This window comes from Girardinichthys multiradiatus, chromosome 18 (assembly GCF_021462225.1).
Source record: "Girardinichthys multiradiatus isolate DD_20200921_A chromosome 18, DD_fGirMul_XY1, whole genome shotgun sequence".
Classification (NCBI taxonomy): Eukaryota; Metazoa; Chordata; class Actinopteri; order Cyprinodontiformes; family Goodeidae; genus Girardinichthys; species Girardinichthys multiradiatus.
In genome coordinates this window covers 17,374,160-17,388,723 of record NC_061810.1, presented here as the reverse complement: position 1 = coordinate 17,388,723, position 14,564 = coordinate 17,374,160, and the positions used below count along the sequence as shown (strand labels likewise).

Here is a 14,564-nt window from a genome sequence, read left to right as displayed (position 1 = left end):
TTGAGGTCTTTTTCAGGAAGAAAATACAAATGACAAGCAATAATAATAGTAAAATAATTTATAATGCTTAAACAAATACTTACAAATAGATACGAGCGATATGTTGGCTGTTGATGTTGCATCTGTTGTCATTAGACCCTTGTTTAATTGACATTGTTGTTATTGTTATTTTGTGGGTCCAAAGTTGAATGGTTTATGAACCACTCCCTCATACTTCGACATACTAAAAACAGTAATAAAGTAAAACGGCGTGACATCTGCTTCTGAACATGTCTTCAGCAAAAACAGATCAAGGAGCCAAAACACAACCCTAAACTCTTTTACAAAAAACAAGTCCGTGAGGAGAAGTCGAAAGCTTAAAATGACCAAGTCAAATGCATGAGTTTAAACTACCACTTATTACTTATACGAGAATCCCTTTAAGGTGACCATCAGGTAACAGACATATTTCAGTGCATTTAAAAAAGGTAGGCTCTCATAAAAACTTTTTTGTTTTACAATCCTTTGACTTCCAGCACTAGCCCTACATAATGTTGGATAATTTCTCTTAAAATAGTTAATAGTTTTATTATTTCCAAGAATTGCTCAACTAATGTACTTTTAGGACTGGATTAGAAATGTTGTAATTTCTTCGAGGTTATTATGCATAATTGCAGATTGCGGAACAGTTTTTATACATTAATCAGTAGATTAAGTTGGAGTTTATCACTTTGTTAAACCTCATTATCTGTTCTTGGTTTTCAGTTTAAAGGATCTAGGCCAACAGACCATTGTATTATCTGGCTGCATGTTCATCTAAAACAAGCATCCTTTCATAAGAGTCTCCAACCAGCATTTTACAGAGCTGTGAAATGAGTGTGTTGAGTTTGAATCTCAGCTTGGTGCTCCAGCTGCAATGTGGCACCCAAGAGTGCCCTGCTGAGGCGAGCTGGGAGTATCATTGGAGAGTCCCTATGCTCTGTCCAGGATCTATAACAGAGAAAGAGGGCTCACAACATTGTCAAAGGCTCCTCGCATCCTCTCCAAGGAACTGTCCGAACTGCTGCCATAAGGACATGACACAACATAAAGAGCAGAACCAAACCACGCAACTTTTTGCCACAAGCTGTTAGGATTGGGTTCTTATTGTACCCATCTTATAATATCTTAATTGTTTTGAGTTTTTATGTATTTGTCCATTTTTCTCACTGTTCTAGAGTCAAGAAAAATGCAGTTTAGTTTTAGTCTTTGCTATGTATAATTAAATGACAAGAATAAATAAATCAATCCAAATACATTCTACAGGACCTAGAATTTAACTTGTAATCCTGACCCTAATGGAAGCACACCATCTACCACGTCACCCACATAATACAATAAGGGCCAAAGTGGGAGCTCTTAAATCTCTATTGACTGTAAAACATTTAATTTTACAATATTTAGCCACAAATTATCTTCATGATCGCCAGGGTTTGGGTGAAACCGGGAGTGAGAAGGATGGGTTGATGTTAAAAAAAAAAAAAAAGTAAGATATTGCAGTTATCTGTTTAAAAAACATCTTAATGACCCTGAGAGGATTAAAGACGATGCGGAAGTGACTGGGGGGGGGAATCCTCTTGCTTCATCTCCGCTCTTTCTGCTCTCAGCCGCGCTGTGTAATTCATTATTATTAGAACATGGCCTTTGAAGGAGTTACGCTGTTGCTGAAGGGGAAATAACTATGCCGCCTGCTATTGTTATTGTTTCTAGGAAGTCGTGGTGCCTTCAGATGTGTGAGCCGCTTGGGAAGAGGACCGCAAACGGCGCTCACAAGACAGAGACAAGTGAGTGGGGTTAGTCGGGATAAAGAGGGGCTAAACACACCACCGGTGATATGCCGCTGGTAAACAAATCTATGTCACCGAGCGTTAAGTGCTTCAGAAGTGTATTTTTCATGCAAAAATATCTCTTAGAAGGCTTTTATGTGTGTTTTACAGTGTTATTTTGAATGGAGAGCGTTGTTGAGGTAAATAACGGGTTTCTCGCCTCATCGCAGCCGTTCTCCCGGCGCTGTATCCCTGCGCCCGGCGGAGAAGATAGTCCAATGAAAGTGTCTGAGCTGGGACACAAAACAACAACGACATGGCAAACTGTTCGGGCCCGTGGTGAGTTCACTAAAAACATTCCTGCTATCAAAAAGCTTTCTGCATGCACTGGATGCTCTGAACATGACTAGCAGGTTGGCGGTGGGTCAGTATTTCTGTCTTTATTTTTGATCGTTCCTGTGCGGTTTTATCGGTCTGCAGTTTACTCTTATGTGCATGGGGTTTGATGTAAGCCAAGGAGGATGAGACCCATCTTCTGCCGAAGCCGCTGCCACACCCACCCCCCTCCATTGAATGCGCCACTGTGCACTAGGCTGCGTGGGTCCTGTAGCCTGCTGCTGGATAAGCAAGACTATTCACTTTTTTTTTTTGCCGTTGCAAACTTCTAGGTTTGGCTTATCTAAATGAAACACCATTTCTTACATAATATCCCACATGGATAGTATCTTCTTTAAGAGCACAATGGTTTAGCATAAACAGAAAAAAAAAAACTAGGAAAATAAATCATAGGAACAATGTATTCAGATGTGGAAATAACTTTCCTACAGTGCCTTGCAAAAATATGCCCACTCCTTGAAATGTTTCACATTTTGTCATGTTACAACCACTAATGTTGATGTGTTGTTTTTTTTTTACATGGTTTTCCAATCCCTCTGGTATCTTTAAATAAAATTCACTGCTTGTTTTACACATAAAAACTAAAATGTGTGGAGTGCATTTGCATTCCACCCTCTAATTTATTACTTAGTAGAAACACATTTCAATTGTAGTTACAGTGTCTAATCTTATGGCATCCCTACCAGCTGTGTACATCTAGAGGCACCTTCTTCTTTCGGTAATGGTTTAAGCTCAGTAAGATTGGATGGAGATTGTCTTTGAACAGCGATTTCCCAGGCTCGCCACAGATCCTGCATAGTTTTTTTTAATGTCTGGACTTTGACTAGGCCACCCTAACACACATATGCGTTGATCTTAACTAGTGCTGCACAATATCACCACCCCAGTTTTAGCAATATTGCAATCACAAATGACTCCCTTGATGCAATATTTGATTGAATATCACATTTTAAGCTCCATGCATAAGCACTCTGGATGTCAGTCATATATTTAGCCAGTTGGATGCTCTCTGTTTGCCCTTGAAGTGCACACCGGATCTATATTTTTATTGGCTGAGATGCTGTAGCTTATAGAAAATGGTGGGGATATTGCAATGATAAAAATAAAGAAAAAAGTCAGGAAAATATGGATTAAACACAATCCAAATTTCTATCACAATATTCAGCAATAGTATTGCTATTACATGTTTTCCCGATATTGTGGAGCCCTCATCTAAACCTGGCTGAATGTTTGGGGTTGCTGTCCTGCTGGAAGGTGGAGCTCCACCCCAATCTCAACTCTTTTGCAGCCTCTCATAAATTATGATCCAGGATTGCCTTGTATTTTGTTATGTCATTTTTACAATACACATTGACCTGACTTCCTGTTCCTGCTGAAGCCTGCCACAGCATGATGCTGCCACCACCATGTTTTATTGTGGGGATGGTATGTCCAGTGTTATGCCAAGCGATAGTTTTGTGCCACACAGTTTCGATCAATTCATTGTGTCTTGCATATTGACCAAAAAATGTATTATGGTCTGATTTGATCAGCACGCCTGCATCCACATGTTTGCCATATACCCTGCATAGATTTTGGAAAACCTTAAAAGTGACTTCTTATGACTTTGTTTCAACAGTTCAGCAGCTTCTTGCCATTGTTCTATTCAAACAACTTTTGTGATTCTTCCACCTGAGCTGTGGATCTTTGCAGTTCCTCCTGGCTTCTTGGCTGCTTCTCTGATTAATGCTCTCCTTGGGCTGCCCTTCATTTTAGGTAGACAGCCATGTCTGGTACAAATTTTGTTGCTTTCCATTATGTTATTTGTTTAAACTAATGTTCTCCAACAAATCTCTGAGGCCTCTACAGAACAGCTGGATTCATAATTAGATTAAATTCCATATTCTTTGTACTAATTAGGGGAGTTCTGAAGGAATTGGATTTTATTTAGAAGTTTCAATGGAAAGAGGGCTGAAAATATAGGCATGCCACAGTTTTCAAATTTTCTTTTGTAAGAACATCTTAAAACTATGTATCATTTATTTTCACTTCAATGTGATGCACTACTTTGTGGTGGTCTGCCAAAAATCTAAACAAAGTACATCGAATTTGTTGGTCGTAGCCTGGCAAAATGTGAATAACTTTAAGGGGGTGAATACTTTTGCACTGTACACCATATATAAACACTTGAAATACCAGTAACAGATGCTTCTGTTAGGTATCCTGCTCATGCTTCTTCCAACCTTTTAGGTTTAATCAGTATTGATTGTAACTCAAACTCTCCCGTCCTCTACTGTAGGGATCAAATGTGGCAGCTCACTTTCTCAGTTTTTGACATCCAGATCATCGTCTACTTCGTTGACTGGATTCATTGTCCAAATTAGTTCAAAACTTTTCAATACTGTCATGTACTTTTATCTAAATTATGTTTATTTGTTATTTCCAGGGCACCATGGGTGACAGTTAATCATGAGTGCATTGGCCCGAGGTCTTACCAGGTGTCCCCATTCACATCCGTCCAAGATGTCAAACAGATGCTGTACGAGGAGACGAACCTGCCAGTCAAAGAGCAGCGACTGCTTCACAACGGGAGGATGGTGAGTGCCTTTGTTTGTGCTTCTATCACAGCAACATTCAGGACACAAGTCTTTCACTTCAACTGTTTTCTAATTCAATATTAGTTTGTTGTCCCATGATCCTGTCACACATTACTAATAATAGTGCAAAACAACCCCAGAAGAAGAACAGTAGGTTTGTTGTCCAAGATAGATAATTGAAATCATGAGACAAGGGTTCTATTTTAATGATCCCACGCTGTAACTGCAGCGCAGATGCTGTGACAGTTGCATACACCCCAAGCAGCTCTTCCATTGTTAAAGGTGTCTGAAGATTTCTCTGAGGTATAATTTGTTATTTCTATTAAGCACTAATTGCGTTCTTTTCGTGCTATCGATCTCATGACTGACTTGAGCATGGCCAAGGTCAGCGTGTATCTTATTTATTGATCGATTGCCAGCTATTGATTAAGATATCTGCTGAATTTAGAGCATGAGGAGCAAAAATGTATGTGCTGTACAAAGCACAAGACAATTTGCACAACCATTACATTTGTCCAGTTCCACAAGTATATTTAGTGGATTTCATACAGCTGGTGAGAAAGTTTGTGATAGTTCACTCAGTGAATGGTCTACTATAACATGAGCTGAACCTGGGTCTCTGAGCTTGACTGATGAAAAGCACCAGGTGGGAGTTGATGCTTTCCACCACCGCCACATATCCCCCATTCAACCAATCTAATAAGCAAAAAGCAAAGCTTCAAACGCCGCCTACCAGCTACAACCAGACTCAAAATAAGGCTGTTTTTATATAATAATAATGTCTCATTGTTTACCCAATTGTTTCCTGTCTGTGCTTTAATGATAAGCATTGCTTAGAACGAAATAAGGATGTTGTGCCACGTAGATGTAAGTGTATATTTTACTTTGCTTGCTGTTTCTGCTAATGGTATTAAAAACTGGGAAGTCTAATGGAGGAGAAACGGTGCCAGAAGTTGTACTTAACTGAAGAGGGATTTTCTATTTAGAAGAAACTAAAAGTGGCCATTTTGCATCGGATCTGCCCCTCTGTGGAGGATTTCAGTTGACATAAAACAGAATGTCTTTCTTTTTAGCCACATTTTGGGAAACACTTAAAAAAGTTAGAAAAGTATAAATACTCTGGGGGTTGCAAAAGCATTCATTGAACGTTTTCACAATTTGTCACATCACAACCATAAGCTTTGATGTATTTTACAACATAACATTATAACACAAAGTAGATGTGTAAGGAAAGGATGCCTGGTTATTACAGATTTAAGAAATAAAAATCTGCAAAGGTATTTGTATTCAGCCCCCCCTGAGTCAGTCCTCAAGTGACTGTGGCTCAGTAGGAATGAATAGTCGTCTGAGGCAATAGTCGTCTTGTGGGTTTGATTCCAGCTTCCTCCTGCCATATGTCGATGTGCCCCTGGGCAAGGCACTTAATCTCAAGGTGCCTAGTGTATGTGGCTCTAGTGTAAAGCGTTTTGAGTGGTTTATATGACTGGAAAAGTGCTATATAAGTTCAGTCCATTTACCATTTAGATCCATCCGGCTTTAAACCTCTCCACAACTTTCTCCCTGGTCCTTCTGCTGTTTTCCCTGCTTTTTGTTCAATAATGATCTCTAACAAACCTCAGAGGCCTTCACAGAACATCAGGATTTATACTTAGAATAAATTATGCACGGATTGATTCTGTTTACTAATCTGGTGAGTTCTCAAGACCTTTTTTTCAGAATACAGGGGTTAGGCTAAAGGCTTCTTTAATAGTTTTAAACTAGGGAGATAATGGTGAGAAGAAAACATCTCCTGAAAACATTGTAGCTAAGCCTCTCCTAGTTATTTGCATGCGTAATGTAACCATTATCCATCAGCTCTTAAACAATGCACTTTACACTAGCCCCGGTTTAAATATTGATCTGTCTCTGTCCTGAATTATACAGTAACTATTTTTTTGAAACTTCGTTTTGAAACTTGCTTCGAACATACAAAAAAACATAAAGGATAAGGTCACAGGTACATACAATTGTCATTACATAGGGTCATCAGCATCATACTATATACAGTCCCCCGAGTGTACAAAACAGTCCCATTTTCTCCAATATGTTGTCCCCTTTGTGCTGTTGTAGGCGCAGCATGAATGTCATCATCTCCATCAGGCAAATATGCTTCACAGTTCTTATTAATAATGGCAATGAGAGAGCTGCTTTACTGATGGCATTTTTTCACATTCAGCAGCTAATATCCTAAAAAAGATACACATCATATTTACATAAATAGTGTGGGGCAGTACCAATACAGTAACTATTATTGTGTGCAGTCACCATGATGAGGGTGATAACTGAGGACTTTACCTGTGTGTGGACGTGCTTGCCTTGCAGCGCTTCACAGCTAAAGAGTGCTGAGTGCAGCAGCTCGCAGTGTCACCTTGAACAGCCACGCTCGACTGCAGCATTGGGCTCTGATACCGACGTTCTGCCATGCAGCAGCATTGATTCTGAAACTAGCACCAGGAAAAGATTGCTTATCACCCACTTTGCAATAATCACTAGGAATGATTTATCGGCAGCTGTGACCTATTATTTCTTTAATCCTCAAAGTATCAATCAACCTTTCAGTAAATTATTTTACTGTCACAGTGTTTGATCTAAATTTAATGTTGTTCCATGAAATTGCTATTGTTTTCCACAATATATTTTAACCACATATGAGACCGCACAGTCCACATTTTTCTTACAACATCTTTGTTGTATGATTTTTAGAATATAAATTGTTCTGTCTTTACCTCAATCTTCTGTAGCTGGATGACAGAGTACAAATTGGCAGCTTGATCCCTGCAGGAAGCCCAGAAGTATCTATGACCCTGGAGGGAAGGGGCCTTAAAGGAGGAGGTAAAATTGAAATAGGTTTATTCCTGCAGTGAACCACCCATTATATTAGGGCAGCCTTCTAAGTCTGGCCTGTTACAGGGAGATTCGGACAGACTACACCTCCACTGGTGGAGTTTTTGAAAGACATTCTCAGAAGATACCCAGAAGGGGGGCAGATTTTGAAGGTAAGTGTGTTTTTTCTTAAATTGTTATTACTGCTGAACATTTACAGCATCCTCAACACTTATTGGTATTTATGGGAAAAGAAAGTGTAAAAGAGCCTGAAATAAAGCAATTTTTTTGTAGTAGCATGATTTCAGATTGAAAAAAGAGAAAAAAAAACAACATTTAATTTGAAAACATGTTCAGTGGGGATAAAAGATCTAACCCCCACAAGCAGCTGATAATACTTTTAATCTCAATGGATTTTTGTGTAACCTCTTTATCTTGGATTATTATCATGTTGAAAGACCAAATAATAACCTATTATCAGTTTCAAACAGGCCCACAGCTTCCCAGACCCTCCCCTATACATAACAGTTGGCATTATGTATATTGTTACATATCTATTGTTTATTTCACAATATATTCACTTGGAGTGTTTGTTCAATCATGAATTCCTTTCAAAAAACTACGTCTATGACAAAAACGTAACCAAGAACCCCCTTCAGAAATCAATTTGTTAATACAAGTCTTTCAGAAGAGATCACAAGGCTTTCGCAAATTGCAGAACCAGAGAGGCGTATTACTGAGGAGCTCTGACATGAGCCCATCCATAAAATACTGTCTGGCATTTTCCCCATACCCTATATATCTCTGTGTCACAATCCTCCCCTTGGCTGTCTAAATGCATTCAGCGCTTCAAATATAATCATTTGTTGCCCATCATCCTCATCCTGTTATTATCTACATCAGATTATGCTGATTAACGTATTTCTCTGATTAGACCAATTCTGAAGCATCATAAATTAGTCCTTCTCTGCTTGCAACCCGTGCTCTTGTGGGCTGCCATTAGTGTCTTTGCTTTGTATGGTATCAGAACTCCGCACTAGTTCTGGAGTCCTGTCTTACCCTTTAATCTAGTGGTTGTTACCTGAGGATCAGAGCCATAACAGCGGTGGCTGTACTTTGACTGCCCATTCTTGGGCAGGTCTCTCTTCGAAAAAGACAAATTCTCAATGGATTTCCTGCTTAAATAAAAATTGAACAAATAAATAAGTAAAATAAAACTCCCCTTTGACGCTTGTCAGCTGATTACTAGGCAGCCAGTTAAAGTCCCAGTGGTGCTTAGCAAACGTCACATATTTTCATTGGTTACATTTGAAATAGTAGAACAGAAAAGTTTTTTTCTGGTAAGCCTCTCAGTTGTTTTATACATATTAATCTTTGCTTTGACTCTATACCTAGGTAGATCTAGGTAAGTAGCTACTTTCATGCAGCCATATCGTGACACGATAACTAACACATATCTGTTTATATTAAAAGTATGTCGAAAGGATTGGTTATATAACAATATCCCAAGAGTTTAGCCTCTCGCAGAGCACTGTTAAATACATTGTCTGATACTGGAAAGAGTACTTCACAACTACAGACCTACCAACACCTGGCTGTCCTACTAAACCGATCAACTCTGGAGAAGCTACAGACATCAACAGCTCAGGTGATGGAATCTGTTGACGGGACAACTATTAGTCGGGCACGCCACAAATATGGCCTTTATACAAGAGTAGCAGGAAAAAGACATTTTTAACAGAAAGTTAGGAAAAGTACCATTTCCCACAAGCCCATGTCCATAGAAACAAGTCCACAAACATGATGGTGGCAGCATCATGCTTTGAGGCCACTTTTCTTTAGCAGGAGCAAGAAAGCTAATCAGAGTTGATGGAAAGATTAGGTAAATAAATATAGGGCAATCTTGTAGAAAATAAACCTGTAAACCCATTAGAGACTGCAGAAGACTTGAGACTTGTTTAGGACAAAGACCCTAAACATAGATCCCAAACTAAAATGAAATGGTTTGGTTAAAAATATATTCATTGTGTGAAACGGCCCAGTCAAAGTCCTGACCTAAATCCTATTGGGAATCTGTGGCAAGACCTTCTAGATGTGCACAGCTGGTGGGAACGCACATTCAAAGACTTGCTGCTTTAACTGCAGCAAAAGGTGCTTCTACAAAGTAACAACTTAAAGGGCTGAATACAAATATACAATGTACTTTTAATATTTTTTGGTGTAAAATATTTTGAATACCATGTTTTAATATTTCTTACCGTTAATTAGTAAGCACTACTTTGTGTCACTCTATCACATAAAATCCCAATAAAATACATAAAAGTTTGAGTGTGTAAGGTGCTGTCCCATCGTCCTCACTCTGCTTGGTAGCAAGAGAAACTTGGGTCCCCATTCAACCTGGTTTGTCAGTTCCAGTTGTTAAACTTTTAAAAATTTAATATGGGCACATAGTTATACACTTGTAGCCATCTCCTGAATTATGAAGACCAACAAACATTTGCCTCACTTAAATGACCTGTTCTCTTGTCATTCTCGTTTTAAACTGTAGCTTGGAGAAATGGGCCTCCATGTCACATCATATTTATACACCAGAAAATTAAAACCAAAAGCTCCTTGTCACCTTGATAAAAGATGAAAAAATAATAATTTTATAGAAAGTGTTAGGGGTGCCAAGCAATGTGCTGCTACTGATTTTGTAAAAAAAAAAAAAACAACAACTACAGGTCCTTCTCAAAATATTAGCATATTGTGATAAAGTTCATTATTTTCCATAATGTAATGATGAAAATTTAACATTCATATATTTTAGATTAATTGCACACTAACTGAAATATTTCAGGTCTTTTATTGTCTTAATACGGATGATTTTGGCATACAGCTCACGAAAACCCAAAATTCCTATCTCACAAAATTAGCATATCATTAAAAGGGTCTCTAAACGAGCTATGAACCTAATCATCTGAATCAACAAGTTAACTCTAAACACCTGCAAAAGATTCCCGAGGCCTTTAAAACTCCCAGCCTGGTTCATCACTCAAAACCCCAATCATGGGTAAGACTGCTGACCTGACTGCTGTCCAGAAGGCCACTATTGACACCCTCAAGCAAGAGGGTAAGACACAGAAAGAAATTTCTGAACGAATAGGCTGTTCCCAGAGTGTTGTATCAAGGCACCTCAGTGGGAAGTCTGTGGGAAGGAAAAAGTGTGGCAGAAAACGCTGCACAACGAGAAGAGGTGACCGGACCCTGAGGAAGATTGTGGAGAAGGGCCGATTCCAGACCTTGGGGGACCTGCGGAAGCAGTGGACTGAGTCTGGAGTAGAAACATCCAGAACCACCGTGCACAGGTGTGTGCAGGAAATGGGCTACAGGTGCCGCATTCCCCAGGTCAAGCCACTTTTGAACCAGAAACAGCGGCAGAAGCGCCTGACCTGGGCTACAGAGAAGCAGCACTGGACTGTTGCTCAGTGGTCCAAAGTACTTTTTTCGGATGAAAGCAAATTCTGCATGTCATTCGGAAATCAAGATGCCAGAGTCTGGAGGAAGACTGGGGAGAAGGAAATGCCAAAATGCCAGAAGTCCAGTGTCAAGTACCCACAGTCAGTGATGGTCTGGGGTGCCGTGTCAGCTGCTGGTGTTGGTCCACTGTGTTTTATCAAGGGCAGGGTCAATGCAGCTAGCTATCAGGAGATTTTGGAGCACTTCATGCTTCCATCTGCTGAAAAGCTTTATGGAGATGGAGATTTCATTTTTCAGCACGACCTGGCACCTGCTCACAGTGCCAAAACCACTGGTAAATGGTTTACTGACCATGGTATCACTGTGCTCAATTGGCCTGCCAACTCTCCTGACCTGAACCCCATAGAGAATCTGTGGGATATTGTGAAGAGAACGTTGAGAGACTCAAGACCCAACACTCTGGATGAGCTAAAGGCCGCTATCGAAGCATCCTGGGCCTCCATAAGACCTCAGCAGTGCCACAGGCTGATTGCCTCCATGCCACGCCGCATTGAAGCAGTCATTTCTGCAAAAGGATTCCCGACCAAGTATTGAGTGCATAACTGTACATGATTATTTGAAGGTTGACGTTTTTTGTATTAAAAACACTTTTCTTTTATTGGTCGGATGAAATATGCTAATTTTGTGAGATAGGAATTTTGGATTTTCATGAGGTGTATGCCAAAATCATCCGTATTAAGACAATAAAAGACCTGAAATATTTCAGTTAGTGTGCAATGAATCTAAAATATATGAATGTTAAATTTTCATCATTATATTATGGAAAATAATGAACTTTATCACAATATGCTAATATTTTGAGAAGGACCTGTATACTTTATTTCTTAGTATAAGCTTTTTTTCCCTGTCTGAATAAATGTACTCCAGTTAAAGGTTGACATTTGTGTATTTTTCAGTCTGAGAATATGCTGCTGCAACAAATTAAGTTATTTTTCTTTTTGCACAGGTAAAATGGGGGCTGTTGCATATGCATGTTAAATAGAATGATTGTTCATTGTTGAATGTTTGAGATATCTAGACAATACATCACAAGTGGCTAAAGTGCTCATTCTTGCATTTGTCTGTAGCTCAAATGGATGCTGTCTAAAAGTTCACTTATTAACCCTGCAATATAATCATATATTGATTCATTTAAGCTCCCCAAATAGCTCAGACATTTGATGTAGAAACTTGTTCTAGTCGAAGCAGGCAGTACACAAAGTATTTTGGGGATTTGTAATGAGAAAAATGGTCAATCTTGGCCATCAAGAAAGAGCACTATTTTTGTCTGGCTTTAATTTGCTTCTGCAAGCTTTATTGTAAAATATAGTAACATTATCAGAATTAAGGCTTGATGTCCTAAATGTAGCCATCCAACTCTAATTACTTGAGTTTTTTATTTGAACTGCAAGGCTTTTTGGATAAAAGCATTGCTAAATAAGTTGATGTGTTCCTCTCATTTCTCTGTAATGGTCCTTTGTTCAATAAAACTCACTGTTTCTCTGCTTCATTTTGAAGGAGCTGATTCAAAATGCAGAGGATGCTGGAGCCACAGAAGTGAAGTTCTTATACAATGAGACAGAGTACGGAGTGGAGTCACTGTGGTCACCAGACATGGCTCAGCATCAAGGTTAGCAGCTGTTGGTTAAGTAGACGGGGCAGCAGAGGGATCAGTGGTACTATGCTTTAATAGGAGCTTGTACATCTGAGCTTCTATCTTATGAACACTCTAATGCTTTAGTATTGTTTTACGGTTTTTCTAACACATTCACTTAAGTGACCTCGCTGCGAACTAATGAAGGGACTTTTTTTGTCACTGTTAAAATAATGCATAGCAAACTTTATCCATATATCGTGCATTTATTGTTTGTCTATTTCCAAATTGCCTGAGTTTGGTGATGCTGTGACCTGCAGGGACAGCGCTGTATGTCTACAATGATGCTGTGTTCACTGCGGAGGACTGGAACGGGATTCAGGAGATCGCAAGGAGCAGAAAGAGAGATGACCCGCTGAAAGTTGGACGATTTGGTATCGGCTTCAATTCTGTGTATCATATAACTGGTAAGAGTTTGCCTGAAGATGAAGGAATGCACTTATGATTCCAAATGTTAGTGTTTTTCTGTGTACAAAATGAGTTGTGAGTGTGAATTAATATATTTGCTTACATTTCCTTGTAGGATGTTTACATAACAGTTAGTACTAAAACAATAAATTTGGTTTACAAAACAGAGCAGGGACACGTAGGGCACAAATTTCCACCTGAAAACCTTCCACAGATTAAACAGCCAATGTTAATAATGGGATTACTTGGTTACTCAGTCAAGAAAATAACATCAGTTGCTTTGCTTTGCAAAAGTCTTAATACCCTTTGAACATTTTCAAACATTGTCACTTTACAACGGCATACTTCAATGTATTTACCTGGAATTTCATGTGATAGACCAATAACAAAGCAGCTCTAATTGTAAAGTGGAACAAAAAGGATGCATAGTTTGGGAATTTTTTCCAAATAAAATCTAAAGTTCAGCGTCATTTGTGTTCAGCCCCTGTTTTTTATTAAATCCAGTGCAACCAATTGCCTTGGGTGGCCCCCTAATGAATGGAGTCAACCTGTGTGTAATTTATTCTCAGTATACATTGATGAAGGCCTAAGAGGGTTGTTAGAGAGCATTAGTGAACATGATAAAGACCAAGAAACACACCAGACTGGTCAGGGATAAAGTTGTGGAGAACTTTAAAGCTGGGTTACATAATTAAACAATATGCCAAGCTTTAAACATCTCAGGGAGAACTGTTCAATCTATCACCTGAAAATGGAAAAATTATGAAACAACTGTAACCAAGACATGGCTGTCTATTTAAACTGACAAGTTGGGCAGGTGATAGCATTAAGTAGAGAAGCAGCCTAGGTGGATAAGAAACTCCCGCAGGTGGGAGAATCTGTTGAAACTATTTGTCAGGACTCTCCACAAATCAAACCTTCATTGAAGGGTTCATTGAGGCAAGAAGAAAGCTATTGTTGAAAGAAAGCATTAAGAAGTCCCATTTAAAGTTTGCTTCACGTCATGCACGGGGCACAACAAACATGTGGAAGATAGCCTGGTCAGATGAGGTCAAAATTTAACTTTCTGGTCTGCATGTAAAATACTATCTAGTGAGGAGAACTAACCTCACATCATGCTGGTCACACCATCCTCCTGGTGAAACATGGCGGTGGCAGCATCATGCTGTAGGAATGCTTTTTTCAGCAACTACTGGTAAGTTTGTAAGAGTTGAAGCGAAGATGGATGAGGTTTATAACAAGCTGCCAAAAACTTATGTATGTGTTAGGATGACCCAGTCAGGTCCGGTCCTAACTGCAGTTGGTAATCTTTCGTAATAGTTGAATATTGCTGTTCACAGATGTTCTCTATCCAATCTGACTAAGCTTGAACAATTTGGTAAAAAC

The 14,564-nt window shown here is 39.1% G+C and overlaps 1 protein-coding gene across 1 annotated transcript in view; it reads left to right on the top strand.

Annotated features, from left to right (window-relative positions):
• Positions 1-2,047: 2,047 nt before the first annotated feature.
• sacs (sacsin molecular chaperone) overlaps positions 2,048-14,564 on the top strand; it is a 30,227-nt gene continuing 17,710 nt past the window's right edge. Inside the window, exons 1-6 of the mRNA XM_047390964.1 lie at positions 2,048-2,123; positions 4,606-4,756; positions 7,537-7,627; positions 7,706-7,791; positions 12,635-12,746; positions 13,031-13,177. Coding sequence (XP_047246920.1) covers positions 2,101-2,123; positions 4,606-4,756; positions 7,537-7,627; positions 7,706-7,791; positions 12,635-12,746; positions 13,031-13,177 — 610 coding nt within the window. The 5' untranslated portion in view covers positions 2,048-2,100. The remainder of the gene's footprint in view (positions 2,124-4,605; positions 4,757-7,536; positions 7,628-7,705; positions 7,792-12,634; positions 12,747-13,030; positions 13,178-14,564) is intronic.